Consider the following 17,619-nt stretch of genomic DNA (forward strand, 5'->3'; position numbering starts at 1 on the left):
GCTTGGCAAAAAGCTATCAAAATTTGTGAAAGTTTATGTTCAGCTAAGCTTGTTGTCAGGTTAAAGCCATGAGCAGAGATCTTCTCAACAGTAATGCAGTGAGTTACATACTCAGAATTTCCTAGCTTAACATTTAATAAAGTTATTGCCACGATTGGCTTATAATACGTGTCTCCAAATCATGTAAATAACCATTTGCGCTAAACAACAAGTATTCAATAAACTATATAATCATAGAATAATAGAATTATTTATTTTTTTCAGAGATATGTCATTTAATTAAGTGGTCCCCTAAGAAATTTAAGAAATGACAATCCTAGAGACTTTTGCTCAATACATCAGTACATACAAAAGTAAAGTCGGGATAATATTTTACATACAAGCAATTATGTCTAGTTGACTCAATATTAATTTGTATCGTAGTAAATACCTTAAAGACAAAATAATTCATATAATGATAAATTTATCTCATTGATATATGGATAAAAACAAAGGATTCCTAAATGTCAAATAAAAAGGCTCTTCAAATGTGTAAAATTAAAAGACCAAAATATAGATAATGGAAGTGTCCAACAGGGGTATTACATTAAAATGAAACAAGCACACTACATTTAAAGAATTTAGAACAATTTACCATAATTGACCTAAATGGAAAAAAAAATCTGCAACTTAATTAAAAATGGATATCAAATACTGCAATAGATGAAATAAACAATTGTGCCAAAATTATAAGAAATGATGTGTAGCATTTGCAATAGACCAGAAACCAAATAAAACAATTGTGCCAACATTATAAGGAATGATGTGTAGCATTTGCAATAGACCAGAAAACAAATGTAAATTTGAAAAATACAACCCAATAGATTGTCATAACTTACATACTAGCATCAAACGATAAAGGCACGAAGATACAAGGAAACGATCATAATCATATTAAATACTGTTTCTGACCGATTGAAACCGTTTTGGATAAGCAATCACACTGTAATCATATACTGTCATCTTCTATATGCATTCTTTACTATTAACGGAAAGATATCGTTTGTTTCACAGATAAAAGTACATCAATTCATATCGTTGCTGTTAAAAGGTTTACATTTAAGAATAAACTAAAAAAAAACACATCTATATTTCCCATTTGCGAACTAATACGTATTGTTTCTGCTCCGCATTGCAATACATAGACTGATAGAGATATTTACACAAACTTAACCTTGCGTGTGGTTATTTGGTTACTGAAGTGGTTGTTGGTGGGCTTGTTCTCTAAGCGACTGCATTACAATCCCTTTGAAAAACCGTAAAATTTGGATCAGTAGCAATATTTCCTGTTGGAATGGCCAGAAAATTTATGGATGTCAGTGAACATTTTTGTAAGGAATAGTCATACATAGCCATGATGCATACAATCGATGTTTCGGTTACACAGAGAGCTTTGCATTCTCTCTCTGGTTCGCTTGTGCTCAGGGGGTATGCTACGCCCCATGTGGTATCCAAGTACAGGTCGACGATCGTCTGAAATGTTGATCCAAATACCGTACATCCTGCAATGGTAAGATCATTTTAAGAATAAATGGTCTTTAAAAAAAATGTTCCAGAAATACAGTTCCTACATTTAATGTTGATCATGATAAATAAATTCATAAATCGATAAAAACCTTTTTACGCTATGCATCTTTTTGCTGTTTTCATTTATGTATGAGAAGCGATTAAACATAGAAAAAAACAGAAATGGCAACGTTTTTTAACAATGAGATTGTTGATTTTGGTGGAATATCGACTGAATTGTTTTCATCATTACTTAGCAGAATAGAGGCCGTATTTGAAGTGAGAAATTCCATTCGAAATAGACAGCCTATTGTGCTTTTAAAACCATCGGTTTTATCACTATGATGTTTTGAAATATAAAACGAGATCGAGTTTATCATATTTCGGCTTAACATAAAACTAGATGCTCTGTTTGGTATATATACATATCAAATGAGTAAGGAGCACAGTATGCTGTTCCCTATTCACTGAATATTTTTAACGAGGTTACCCGTGTCCTTTGATTAAGATCGTTGAGAGTTTACGATTGGAAATGTTGTGCTCTTCTGAGTTATCTCTTGACAGCGTAGATCTGGTTGTATTCATTTCATACCTTCTACGCAGTTGTCTGTAGGCAAATCATATCTGAGACCCACTGGACATTTACACTTCCCATCTCTGCACTCGCTGTTAGAAGTAGGGCATTGCATCTGGAAGCATAGTATATCCTCAATAGGCGACGTCATTAAAGCACACTCTCTCTGCATTAACGTGAATCCTGTGGTTGAACTATGACCGCCAGACATCTCCTTCAGGCTTGTTGCAGACAACTTGCAAACGGAATTAGTGGCATCAAACATGGCGCTGACACAGTAGAAACTCGCTTCATTCAAGCATTGGTCTTGACATTGTTGTACGTTCCCAATCCCGTAGGACATGTCTGTGAGGAAACTGTCCATCATTTCTCCGGGATATTGTCCCACGGCATTGGAGTAGAGATAACATTCTGAAAAAAAAGTTGAAATAAATGTTTGAATAGCTTTTTATGCGGTAAACAATAACTTAGAATTTGTTTGTAATATTTCAATAGACATAACACCGAACATCGTTATACCTGAACATATATAAAATACATATGTCAACATTCTGATATCTAGTAATAAAACTATGAGGTTTACTTATTTGAACATCGCAATATGCTTACGGGCGAAGGTCAGACATTAAGGCCTGCTTATTTGAGGCAGTCGTACATCAAAAACTGCTTACTTACGACGGTTACCAATCAATCATTTAGTTGACATTTTAACGGATTGTATAATTTTGAATATATATAAGACATCTAACCGTTTTCAATTAATATGGTTTAACTAAAGGCCGTTATGTTATTCTTATTGCTCGAAACTGCATGCTCAATAAAAATGTATACAAATACTTACGATCTACACAGCGGTGTGTGTTTGGATCATAACTAGTTTCAACATCGCAACGGCAGACAGAATCAATACAGAAAGAATCAAATTCCCAGCAATCAAAATCAGAAGAGCAGCTTTTATCGATTGATTTGAGAGGTTGCTTGCATTCTCTTTCAAACAGTTCGAATTTTGTGTTAGTCGTGTAGTATAGGTACAAGTCAGGAGCAGGAGCTGTTATCTCGTGCAAGTAGCAGTCTAATAGAACTTTTTCAAACACTGCAATTTTGCAATCAAACACTCCGTCTGTAGCACATGCAGATTGACATTCATCCTCCGTGATACCGCTTAGTGTTGTATAAAACGCATCCTTAAATTCATAGCCATCCACCTTCTTAAACGTTTCTCCATACGTAATGCACGCTGGAAACATATTAAATCATCCGTAATGTCATGATAAAAACACATAAAAACAATGATTTTTAATTAATTTAAAATATATATGCAATAGTCGAATTCAACTTTTATAAACAATGAATGTGTTCAATTAGATTAGCATAAGTAAAGAAGCAACATCATATAAAATAAAAATGTTTTTGCAAAAAAAGTATAACACACACGCTTTGGAAAATAATCAATCCAGTATAATAATAGGAAATGTTTCATGTAACAATTTAATATGGAAGATATCCATTTAGGAATATTGTATACAGAATTCCTCTAACAAAAAATACATTTTTCACTTTTTTAAATTTTGCTCACACGTTTACACACGCACGCACGCACGCACGCACGCACGCACGCACGCACGCACACACACACACACACAGAGTAAACAAGTGAAACAATGATTTTTTATGTTATTCTATTTTGTAGATGAAAGTTCAATTGCATCGTCAAATCCTTCACGTGACAAACCATTCTACGAATGGAAATAATTAGGATGGATCGACCATGGGTGTCTCAACATTGCGCTTTGGAATGAATTCAAACAATCCTTACCTGTAATTGAAACACACATCTTGTTAGCATAATCGAACACAAACTCGAGCATGCACGTGCAAATGGAATTCATGCATGCGCTGTATGGATCTGCACAGTCAAAGTCTACTATACAAAACTCTCCAATATCCGCTGCGTCGGGCTTTACAGATGTGGAAGAAAAGGGCGAACTAGTTGTAGGAATGACTGAAGTAGTAGTTGTTTGTTCCGAAGTCGTGGATACAGTAGAAGATGAGGTATGTGGTGTAGTCGTCGACGAGCCATTCATGGTTACCGTGAAGGGAAACTTGAATACAACAAAACAAACATATTACACACATGTAACTGTATTATTTAATCGTATTGTTTCTGCGATTCCAATGGGTTTAAACGTGGCCAAATACTATTTGATATATATACGTATTGACTCGTTTGCGGGGCCTTAAACATGTATTGACCTGTGCGAAACTCCTCACGCGCGAAATAGCCTGTGTACGAAACGTAACAGCGGTTACTTGTGTGGAAAAATTGGCGTCCTTCAAACGTTTGCAGAAGGGTGGATAAGAATTTCGAACGGGGGAGTGGGGGTAGGGGGTTGGGGCGCGGGCGATTGAAAAAAACAACAAATACCGCATTGAAGGCAGTGTCAAACTCAAAGGAACTAAAGAAACAGGGGAACTCGGCTGTAGAGCATCATTATCAGCCCATCTCAGACGATGATCTACAGAGGGAAAAATTCAGCAGCACAAGGTATGTGTAACAACTTTGTCAATATCACATTTCGTGATTAATTCAAAAATAATGTTTGGTACAGTGGCCTTGACCTAAAATTTCATTTAATGTGGTTTCAGGTAATGACGGAAACTCCTGACTATGGTTTAAGAGGTGCTAACATCATTGAATTGTACAAATAGTTTGCTAACATCTTGATGCAATATATAAAAAAAATGGTTCAGGTGTTTGCTTATACAAGTAGGTGAAGACAACCGAAACGCTGTAATAGTTATGTATAGTTTTGTTGATTCCTTAAGACCATGCGGTAAGACACCGATTAATCACCAATAACCGCTGAACCGAGGTTCTGGTTTTCGAAATTATGTCATCATATGCAAATGTACAACTACATGTTAAGTAGAAAACGAAATGCTTTCTTTAAATCATTTGTCAAAAAATGTCAAAGTGGATAAATAATCAGAAAAGGGAGCTTCTTGCTACAATTCTTTTTTATTATCACTGTAAAGAGTGTAAAAGGAATTACGTTTATAAACAATAAAAAATGTTGTAAAGAAGAAAACCGAGATTATTTTAAAATATGAACGTAATGGTATCTCCATACATACCTCCTTGACTTGCCCGAACTTTAAATTCGAGTGGCATCCTATTTCCACGGTAGAGAGGGCAGTGTCGCTAAGTGAACAGGTCTTCCCATATTTGTCGTAGACGTAAGAGACGCAGGAATTATCTTCAGAACATCTCTTTGCACAGTGTAGCAAACTTGTTGCAGAACCACTATCCGAACAGAAAGAAGTACATATTGTACTATATTGGAGAGAGTATACCCGTTTATGCATTATTTCTGATATGAGAAGCTACCGTATAATCAGTAGCTTGTGGTTAAACTAGAACGATAGTGAATTATGCGAACGACACTTAATGCACGGTAAATGTGACCATAAGGTACAGAACTATTATGGCAATATATCGTATATTGTGTCATATTAATCATAGTTGGGTCTTAGGGAGGAAAACGAGGTATAATTTTGTTTGCGAATACGCAGGTAATAGAAGCAATTTTAAAAACCTTTGAAAAGTAACCCGTATTCAATTATGCATGTGAATGGCATTTTTTTATTCGATCAAATTGGTCAATATCTTTTTTCGCGATAAGGTCGCCATGGCACTCGTAAAACTCATTTTAACTGACGACGTATTTATTTTACAACGATTGTGATGAAAGTCATATTAGCTTATGTTAAGTAACTCTCGTTAGCACGATGTAGCGAAAAAGTGTGGTCTTGAGTTGTAGGGAGTAACGGAGTACCCGGAGAAAACCCAACTTCCCGGCTTAGTGACCAGCAACCAAACTCACATGCTCAGGCCAGGAATCAAACCCGGCTCTCCTTCGTGAAAGACAATGTCACAAGACAAAGCAACAAAACAAATGATAACCTGTTGGAAAAGGATCCGGAAAGGACAGAACAAACCCCACTCTCTTGTCGGTATTTGTTCTCATTAATGCTTTGAGCTTGCAACAACGGAACTCCAAGAAGGAAAATGAGCGCTGCTGAAATTCAATCATCAGAGAATACATTTCATTATACATATTCCATCAAAAATAACTCCAGGGACTACAATTCCAGCTTCTTGAAAATAAATATATTTAAGGGCCACATGGCAAGGGCCATTCTTCGCCATATTCTGGGAAAATCGTAAATGTCGCTAAAGTAACTGATTTAATCGCTTATTGAAGTATTTCATTGAAAGAAATTAGTTAATAAAGCTTGATTTTACAAGTAAAAATACTTTGTGGTAAAATACTTTAACAGAAATTTACTTTAAACGTCTAAAAACACGTTCAAAAATTAATATCACACACTTTTAACTAGATGCAGTGATAAACTTGATTCTGTTACAAAAGGGTGAACATGGTCCCAGGAACAAGAATTACGATCACATGCAAAAACACAATGTATGGATACGGTAAGGTATTATGCGTCATACTTTTCGGCAACTTTTTGAACTATAAATTTTTAGAATTTTATAGGAATGCAGAGGATATTTAACAAAAGAAAAGATCTGTCTGTTATATGTATACATAATAATGACTCGATAATTGAATCGTTCCGCTTACATTGCGTCTCTTTCCTTTATAGTACTTCACATCTATCTAAGTTCTTTCTAAGAGAAATTAGCGGAAAAGTGATAAAGTTAATGAACCTAAGGAGTGCTTTTCGTGAGAATGCTTATTTCTGCCATTTTACGTGAATGCCCTTTGGGACGAAGACTCGACAAACAGCATTCCGATGAGTTATGTGGCCGAGGTTTTAGAAGACAATACATAGTACACAGTACATAGCCTTTTCGCTCTCAAGCGTTACCAAGTTCTTTGTCGCCCTTTCGCCTTTTTCCGTGTCGGGTAAGGAAAGAGATACAAAGAAGGCGAAAACGCGATAAAGCAAAGTAAAACGTCGAGTTTCCGCTTTAAATTGTTCCTTTTTCGGGTCCAGGTTTATTATCAATAATCGAAAGCATTTACGTCATAGATAGAACATGTCTCTAAACGTTGATACAAAAATGCCGAATATTAACAAAGGCGCTTAAACTTTATAATTATCCATAGAGCACGCTTTCGTTTTTAAGCTAAACATATAGCATTTAACTATTGTAAAATTAATAAAATTAATTAAATAATAAAAGAATTCACTATTGTTAGATTAACAAAATCGTTATAAGATTCAATCATCATCATTATCATCGTTATCATCATTATCATCATCATTAAGTCGTCCAACAAAGTGTAACATACCTCCATATAACCAGCGCATTTTTCCAATCTCAATCTCTCCAATCTCCAGAAAAAAATGAAATAAAATTGCCCTTCTGAGACAGAACTTTGCCCGTAAAATAAAGTACTTTAAACGTCTTAAAAATCTATATTTTATTGGTTTTTGCCTAATAAGAATGTTTAACTATTGTTAATTTATTCTTTGACTTTGAATATTTCATTTAGAAACTATTATTGAAGTTCAAGAATAAATATTAGCACAATCTGTACATATATATTATGTTTACATTTGTCGGCGGTTGACGTATACAATATACATCAAAACGGTTTGTTTCATGGCATGTTTATAATGGTCAAGTTCAAAGGCAATACACTTGCAAATAGGGGAAGTCAAGAGCAATGCTTATATCAATTTAATGAAATACAAATAAGTGATACAGCTTATGAACTGTACATTTGATAATTGCAAAATAAAGCGACTGAATTAATATACATTTCAGAAATATTGACTCCGTTGTGAATGCGGTTTGTGCACGTTAACTGGTTTAAACCCCCAGTAAATTTACAATTTACTGACCGTTCCAAGGCGGTACCTAACAATTCTCGATAATCATACCTAGTTTTTAATATAGTATATATGCACTGTGTTGTTTTGTGCTGTTGTTCCATGTTTCTTGTTTGTGATTTTTTTTGTGTGTGTTCTATGTCTTTGGCGTTTACCCTGTGCCATTAACCGGGATTTATGTTTAAACCTTTGGCTACTGAGCTTGTTTCTGTATTTTTTCACATAAGAACTGTTGCATGGGCCGATCTTGACATTTGTTTTTGATTTTGTAATACTTTGAAACAAGTTTATACATTTCCCTCGCATAGCTGTCTTTATATGTGTGCCCGGATCGATGGTTGTATATTGCCGTTTTGGCTTGATTATATTCTTTCTTAAGAATCATTTTCATTGGTCAACATATACTTAAAGGCGATTGTGATTGGTTCAGGCATAGTTTTACTAAGTCAGTCACAAAGTTTTGGAGCGAAAACACTGTTCGCTTATATCATTTTTAATGAACCTGGCTGCCTTTCAATTAGATATGATTAATATATTCAGTTCTGAATATAATGGACCAGAACAAGGCGTTCATTTTTGTTAAAACTTTTTTTCTTCAGTTTTTGTTGCTTTGGTCTATTAACATATTTAAGATTTTGAAAAAAATATTTTACATTTAGGATTGATTTCCATGTTTGCAATAAAATCACTTTTATTGTGTAATGCCGACGTAAACATAGTTATTATACAATATTGATTTTTTCTTCTTCTGAATACAACCTGCATTATTCTTTATTTATATTATCGCTCATTTAATCCTTACATGAAGCGTTTTTGTTTTAAGGATTTTATTTTCTTGATTACCATTGTCGTGAATTATGTGTTTGGTTCGGCCTTGTTTTTGTAAATGTATGTACTCTGAACGCAATGATGAGGTGAGTTGGGTTAACTGAGCCTTCCTTGAATTTAATTCAGAAGTTCTAGACCTAAAGAAGATGTATCTGGTACGTCTGTCCTTAAAAAGTTACCAAAGTTCAACCCTTGAATGAGTAGAATAAACAAACATGAATAATTTATAAGAATAAGAAATACACACACAGCGTTCGGCTCTAGTACGGATTTTGTGAAACGAAGTTGTTTCAATATTTGCCTATATAATAAGACTCCCTTCTCGGTTCGACCTTATTTATTTAACCACGTACGACGCCTTTGTTTCACATTGAGATGACGGAACCGGAGGTCATAAAAAGATATGCAAGCGTCACTGTAACGATTTCTTGGGCCATTCGGAATTCCTCTGCCATTTTTATCAAAACAACCTCGGATGTATGCCGGTACATCTGTTGAAGTAGTTCGTTAATTTTTTAATTATATCATTAATTAAACATAGTGTTTTAGAGTTGTATTTATTGATCTAAGTTTAAATTAATTGCCAGTAAAGTGTTTTATTACAAACATAATTAAGATTCCAAAGAGTCAATTCATAAAGTTAAACTGCTTAATAAAATTACTACGCGGTCTCCATGAAGCGCACTTTTTGAGTATGTAAACCGTCCAAATACACCCAAGGTTGTTTTCGATAAAAATGGCCGAGAAGCTCCGAATGTTGTTGGGCATGGCTGTCTTACTATGTACTGTCACATATTCAAAGCGCCCAGTGTTTGGGCTGGGGGAGGATGTACATTGTGATTTAGCCTAAATAAGGAAATTGTCTGTCTGGTTGATGTTGACCGTCATCAAAACTGAAATTGACTCAGACTGACGATACGAACAATTTAAAGCAAAACAGGTAAAACAAAAACTGAAGATATAAATACTTCGTTATTGTCTATGCTGTAATTCAAGAGATATAGAAGATAAATTTCATTTTATTTGTATTTGTACACGTTTTGAAACTTTAAGAAAGAAATATATAAAACAGTATTATTATTTACGTTCGTCTGTTTTTACGTTAAATGAACTGTTATACACAAGAAATGAAAAGCAAAAAAGTAAAAAAATAACTGAAGTAATAATTACCTCAGAGGCCTTCATTTGTGATAATGTGGTTGACAAGCTGTTTGGTCGACATTCATTCTTATGATATGAAAACGTTGATTGAAACTACATGCTTTTTATCTTCTCTGTTGCATAAAGGGAAGCAAACAGAGTGGTGTTAGTTCAAATAAAACTTCTCTGTTCACATAGAAATGACGTGAAATACAATATATGGAAAGTTTAACTCATAAAATCAAATAAACATTGCTTAAACTGACCATTAAAGCTATTTCTAATTTCTCAGAAATATCAATTCGAAAATCTAGTCATGGCCCCCAAAACGTTTAACCATCAATCTATCAGAGCTTTTCTCAAAGTACTGCAGAAACACAAAGGTTATTGATTGCATACATAAAGCGATATCAAATAAAGAAGAAAAATATAGATAAAGTGAACGCTTAAAATACACGTTTAAATCATGCTAATCTTAATGGTTTATATCTTATGATTTTGATGTCCACAGCTTTTCAAAACTCACAGGTACGTTTTTGTTTTACAGCGAAGTTGATAAACAACTCATATATTCAACTATCATTTGACTTAAATGGTTTCATACCCAGTCTTGATTTTATACTTCCGAACGTTTACATGTTCTCATGCGTCTCTCGATCATAATTTGTCCAACTGAACGTGACACAAAATCAACCTAACAAATTAAATATTTAAACATTACATTGTACTGACGGGCAAAACATTATTTAAACTGTCAATATAATACAACATTGCGATTATCACGGTAACCGATATATATTTCGTATTAATAAATTATCCTCTGTATAACACAGGGTGATAAATTCCGTCATATATGCTACTTCGGATGGCAACATGCTTAAAATGAAGACATAAATCAAAGATAACTTTTTTAACTTTACCATTTTGAATAAAATAAAGGACAGTCTATGTCGCTTAAAGATCCCCGCCTTCGCTTTATTACTGAAGATGATTAGTTTCACCAAACACTTCGACAAACCTGTTTCCAAAATAATGTTTTGACAGTACTCCGTCAGACGGCCTTATTGTGAAAAGGTTTGTCGAAGTGTTTTACGAAACTAAACTCTCAATTAAACTCGGGTAAAAGACCGAAGGCGGGGCTCCGTAAGAGGCGTAGACTGCGCTAAGTTTCATTTTAAATGGTGAAGAAATACTGAGAAGTAATCTTTGTTTCAAGTCTTGATTAGAAGCAAATTATTTCCTTCCGACGTAGCATTTATGACACAATTTATCACGTGGTATACATACACTGTAACATGTTTACCCCAATTTCGGCACTAGTCTGATGCAATTGGACCATCTTAATCAATGCGTCAAATCTCCTTAAAGAGCCTCAATACACACTGAGAAAGACTGGAAAGAAATGAACCACTTGAACACCAATTTGCCAGCCCAATAAAAAGAGGACAAGAATTCTTCATTGTTACCGATATGTTCACTTTTATACATACAAACGTTTTGTATGTCAATGAACGTCTCGTTCTTTGCTTAGGAATCTGGAAGTGATGCAACTTTCAATTCAAAAGAATTGATATCTTCTAAATACTTCTATACTATAACGATATCATTAAATGTTCAAGCGTGATTTAGATAATGAATATGTGAAAAACAGACACACAAAAACAGTCTTTATATTTGTTTATCCTCCGCACAACGGCTTCATCCCAACCATATTCTCGGCACATGTCAGAGGTAACTGGACGACCTTTAGCAAAGCTTCACAGGCTCCTTTAAGAGGGTCAATACAGGCAGAGAAGGGCAGGAGGAAGATGTACCACCAAGCAACGAAAAATCCAATTGGCCAGCCCAGGAAGATGAGGATTAGAAACCACAGAATGGCCCAGAGAATGCCTGGACATAGTCCTCCTTTTCCGCTGCCTTGACCTTCACCTTGGCCACTGCCCATCTTGTAAAATGATCGTCAACTCACTGTGCTTGCCTTCTTTGCGGATTTTTTCTTCAACGTTTCTGTTTAATTGACAACAGTAGGTACATGTCTTGTTCTGTTCTTTTTAACTTTTGCTCCGAGGACTGACTTTTCCTCCGATGCGTTTTTTCTCTGTCTGTGGAATAAACATAATCATTTAATAAGATGATTGATGAAGGAACGACGCATAGAAGATACAGGATACAAAAATCTTTATTTAAAGGCAGTTTTCTTTGCGGACGATGCGTTATTTTCTCTGTCTGTGGAATAAAAGAAATAATTAAAAATAGGACGGATTGAAGAAACTAAGACAAAATGTGTAGTTATATACAGTTGAAAAAATTGCTACCTATTTTTATATTGTCATTATTTTCTCGTAGATGATATATTTCTCCAAACTGAAATATAACTTATTGAATTGCATTATTAAGTCATTTACAAGTGTATTAGAATCCATACTTAAATTAAACAATTGAACTGACTTACATTAAGTTATCCGTAAAAGTGTAGTTCCTGAACAATGCAGAAACAACAGAGTGAGCGATACGTGTTCACAGACTGTTGATATTTTATTAATTTATCGGGTGTTTGTTTACAAAGTTGCTAAGGCGTCTGCTTGGAAAGCATCAGACGATGCCATGCCCGAGATCGTTAGGAGATGCATTTATCCTGGTGGAATTGACATTTTAAGCTGAGGCCAAAAATGGTTTGGTTAGGGTTACATTCTTTTCAAAAACAGGTAGGGAAGGTAGGCTTTTAAAAAAAATATAAGGCATTATATAAGAACATAATTGTCATCATTGGATAATGATTTTAATTAAAATTCTGTATAAAGCATTAAAGGTTTAAAACGACATCCTTAAACAGACAGCAGGTAGGGTCGGCGACTATATCGCAGGTAGGTCGGCTCCTAAATCGCAGATAGGGTCGGCGCCTATATCGCAGGTAGGTCCGGCGCCAATATCGCAGGTAGAGTCGGCGCCTATATCGCAGTTAGGTCCGGCGCCTATATCGCAGGTAGGGTCGGCGCCTATATCATAGGTAGGGTCAGTGCCTATATCGCAGGTAGGGTCGGCGCCTGTATCGCAGATAGGGTCGGCTCCTATATCACAGGTAGGTCCGGTGCCTATATCGCAGGTAGGGTCGGCTCCTATATCACAGGTAGGGTCGGCGCCTATATCGCAGGTAGGGTCGGCTCCTATATCACAGGTAGGGTCGGCGCCTTTATCGCAGGTAGGGTCGGCGCCTATATCACAGGTAGGGTCGGCGCCTATATCACAGGTAGGGTCGGCTCCTATATCACAGGTAGGGTCGGCGCCTATATCACAGGTAGGGTCGGCGCCTATATCGCAGGTAGGGTCGGCTCCTATATCACAGGTAGGGTCGGCGCCTATATCGCAAGTAGGGTCGGCTCCTATATCACAGGTAGGGTCGGCGCCTATATCGCAGGTAGGGTCGGCTCCTATATCACAGGTACGGTCGGCTCCTATATCACAGGTAGGGTCGGCGCCTATATCGCAGGTAGGGTCGGCTCCTATATCACAGGTAGGTCCGGTGCCTGTATCGCAGGTAGGGTCGGCTCCTATATCACAGGTAGGTCCGGTGCCTATATCGCAGGTAGGGTCGGCTCCTATATCACAGGTAGGGTCGGCGCCTTTATCGAAGGTAGGGTCGGCTCCTATATCACAGGTAGGTCCGGTGCCTATATCGCAGGTAGGGTCGGCTCCTATATCACAGGTAGGTCCGGCGCCTATATCGCAGGTAGGGTCGGCTCCTATATCACAGGTAGGTCCGGTGCTTCTATCGCAGGTAGGGTCGGCTCCTAAATCGCAGATAGGGTCGGCGCCTATATCGCAGGTAGGTCCGGCGCCTATATCGCAGGTAGGGTCGGCGCTTATATCGCAGGTAGGTCCGGCGCCTATATCGCAGGTAGGGTCGGCGCCTATATCATAGGTAGGGTCAGTGCCTATATCGCAGGTAGGGTCGGCGCCTGTATCGCAGGTAGGGTCGGCTCCTATATCACAGGTAGGTCCGGCGCCTATATCGCAGGTAGGGTCGGCTCCTATATCACAGGTAGGTCCGGTGCTTGTATCGCAGGTAGGGTTGGCTCCTAAATCACAGGTAGGGTCGGCGCCTATATCGCAGGTAGGGTCGGCGCCTGTATCGCAGGTATGGTCGGCTCCTATATCGCAAGTAGGGTAGGCCCCTATATCGCAGGTAGGGTCGGCGCCTATATCGCAGGGTGGTCCGGCGCCTATATCACAGGAAGGGTCGGCGCCTATATCGCAGGTAGGGTCGGCGCCTGTATCGCAGGTAGGGTCGGCGCCTTTGCCGCAGGTAGGGTCGGCGCCTATGCCGCAGGTAGGGTCGGCGCCTATATCGCAGGTAGGGTCGGCGCCTGTATCGCAGGTACGGTCGGCGCCTATATCGCAGGTACGGTCGGCGCCTATATCGCAGGTAGGTCCGGCGCCTATATCGCAGGTAGGTCCGGCGCCTATATCGCAGGTAGGTCCGGCGCCTATATCGCATGAAGGGTCGGCGCCTATATCATAGGTAGGGTCGGCGCCTATATCGCAGGTAGGGTTGGCGCCTTTGCCGCAGGTAGGGTCGGCGCTTATATCGCAGGTAGGGTCGACTCCTATGTCGCAGCGCCTATATTGCAGGTAGGGTCGGCTCCTGTATCGCAGGTAGGGTCGGCGCCTATGCTGCAGGTAGGGTCGGCGCCTTTGCCGCAGGTAGGGTCGGCGCTTATATCGCAGGTAGGGTCGACGCCTATGTCGCAGCGCCTATATTGCAGGTAGGGTCGCCTCCTGTATCGCAGGTAGGGTCGGCGCCTATGCTGCAGGTAGGGTCGGCGCCTTTGCCGCATGTAGGGTCGGCGCTTATATCGCAGGTAGGGTCGGCGCCTGTATCGCAGGTAGGGTCGACGCCTATGCCGCAGGTAGGGTTGGCGCCTATGCCGCAGGTAGGGTCGGCGCTTATATCGCAGGTAGGGTCGACGCCTATGTCGCAGCCCCTATATCGCAGGTAGGTTCGGCGCCTTTATCGCAGGTAGGGGTAACCCGAAACAAATGCCCTTTTTAGGCCTGATCTTGATATTTTTTTAGTTTTGAAGAAGTGGTCTTATCTTAGACGCATATTTAAAGATATATAAATATATTGATATATAATTACGTATGTAAACATAATTATGAACTGCTGAAGCAGAAATTGAAAAAAAAATAAAGTCTTTTTTATCGCTTGGTTTCACTGCGCTTGCTTTTGAAACTGTTTGCGCTTTGTATAGCAGCGTATTATATAAACAGTTTAATATCTTGATATGGAGAAGGCTATCAAAACCGTTTGATGAGTGTGAAATAGGTTTTATTAGCTAATGAAGTCATTCAAGGTTCCAAAAATCAAAAATAAAAGAAATTTCAACGGTATAATAAATGATACAGCTAGGCATGCTCAATGTACTCAACCGATTTCCCTTTTAAAGGCAGTCTAGCGATACCAATTCTAATTTATTCTTTTGAGTCCTTGATTGATGAATCAGTTATTGATTTTGTAATTTCACATTCAAACACCCAGCAAATGTCTCGTTTGAAGATCTCCCTCTCGGACTGCCTGAGTGAAGCTGATCGATATTTAATCTATCACTGATATCGAATCAATACCTTGTCGGTATAGGCAATTAGTTGTTTGATGTGATTTAACCCTTATTTTGTTGAACTATACAGATCAATATTTACTTCGCCATGACGTTCCTAGACACGTTCTTGTTTTGTCGGTAATAATGCAAGATAATCTCTTACATAAATCGGCTTCAGGTTTTGTTTATTTTGAGTTGTTGGTGCCTAAGTAGATGAAGCTCAAGCTCGAATACAGTAAAACTGCGGTCGTTCGTACATGCGGTCGTTCGAGAACCGGCGTTCCCTCGAGGTTGGCGCTTGGTCCCGAACTTTTTTCCTTCTATTTACATATAAAATATACCTACGCTGCATCGAAACCTGATTATGTCGAGGAGTCGAGCAATATTCTCGGTCCCAAGTACACAAATCATGCACAAAACCTTATGGCTCCCTCGAGGTCATGATTTCACACTTTTTCCCGAACGCGTGTTCCAAAATAAACAAACAATTGCTAGGTATTAAAATTTTTGCAAGTTGTAAAAATTGCAATGACAGTTGAAAGGCAATTGATAAGGTGTGAAAACCCGTTTAACACTGTTAACGCATGACCGGTATTAGTTGATATGGGCATTTTAAAAGGTAATTATGAGAAGTTAATGACGGGAAGTTAGACACTACCATATCGATCCAACATCGGAATCTCTGAAAATAATTCCTTTTTGTCACTTTGCTTTGCAATATGGCCATTTTGTAAAAAAAAAATCGATTAATTGATACATGTATTTCTTTTACATTTTATATTTAGTATACATAAAGTAGACGACAGCCTTTGAACATATGAGCGATTTCAACAACGCAACACATAATCTGGGTCTTAGTTAACAGACTACTTCATACGTGAAATACACAGACTGGATAATTGAAAATCGGGCCGTTCGAATATCGGTTCCCTCGAGGTTTAGGCTCGGTCCCCGGCGACCTCGAGCGATGGCAGTTTTACTGTATATACATTGATATTTTATGAGAATACGCTGTCTTGCATGCATACCTATTTTTGTGTTTCATGTGTTTAATTTAACCTTTAAGTCATTAAGCTATACGTTGCAGGGTTCTCATTTTATGTTAAGGAACAACAATAATCTGTTCATAAACTATGGGTAAATTCTTAATAAATGCAATGTACCGTAAAACTCCCTTAGAATGCTGACTCCTTTCGAAATGAGTACCACTTATAGTCTGTCCGCTTCCGTTCGATTGTAGAACCGCGAATATCATCAATGCGTATTTTAAATTAAACAATAACGCGGGTGTATTTCCGAAATAGATGGCGCAGGCAACTACCAATTAAAAAAATGTCCCACGTCATTGCCCAAACCAGTGGCGGATCCAGGAATTCATTATTAGAGTTGGGGATGCACAACCGCCTAATAGTTTACCTAAGTTTTAAAAGACACGCATACATCTAAGATAGTGAACATACTTATAAGAAATAAACTACAAATATGTAAGAAATATTACACACCACTGAGTGTCATATGACATTATAAGGACCGGTCAGTCAACCACCGAAAGTGGATGTCCATTCACCTGGACTGACTGGCCGGTCCTTATAATGCCATATGTGGTGTGTTAATATTTCTTATATTATACCGAACATTTTATATTACCTTTCAATATTTTCAAAGCGCTTTAGAAGTGTTTTATTGAACAAAGCTAATACGAAAATTTTTTGCCGTTATGAAAATAGCAAGCCACACTTACAAGTTGCATGACGTCAGAAGTCGTCTGACTCGAGTGAAAATATTGGTGTTTCTGTTGACAGTTTCAAAGCTGTACCCAAATATATATCAATGAACAGCTTCTAACATTAGTGTTTATTGAAGTTCGTATGTATTGCATGCTTGCTGTATGTCTTCGTCTATGTTGTGTGAGACTAGGTACTCATTAAATAGTTTAAACTCAAGTACACTCATGTTTTGCTGGCCGTTTTAAAGTGGTACCTCCATTATTTATTTATACAGATTCTTTTATTTAAGTGTTGTCTATCCTTTTGTTTTGTGACGTTTTGTGTCACTCGTTTAGCGTAT

At 37.9% G+C, this 17,619-nt stretch overlaps 1 protein-coding gene across 1 annotated transcript; it reads right to left on the reverse strand.

Moving 5' to 3' along the window:
- Window positions 1-12,805: 12,805 nt before the first annotated feature.
- Window positions 12,806-14,787, reverse strand: LOC128243975 (cysteine-rich, acidic integral membrane protein-like). The gene is made up of 2 exons (XM_052961994.1): window positions 14,580-14,787; window positions 12,806-14,268 (listed from the first exon to the last, which is right to left on the reverse strand). Exons 1-2 carry the CDS (start codon window positions 14,785-14,787, stop codon window positions 12,806-12,808), a joined length of 1,671 nt encoding a protein of 556 aa, XP_052817954.1.
- Between the last annotated feature and the right edge of the window lie 2,832 nt (window positions 14,788-17,619).

The sequence above is a fragment of the Mya arenaria genome, chromosome 8, assembly GCF_026914265.1.
Source record: "Mya arenaria isolate MELC-2E11 chromosome 8, ASM2691426v1".
Lineage (NCBI taxonomy): Eukaryota > Metazoa > Mollusca > Bivalvia > Myida > Myidae > Mya > Mya arenaria.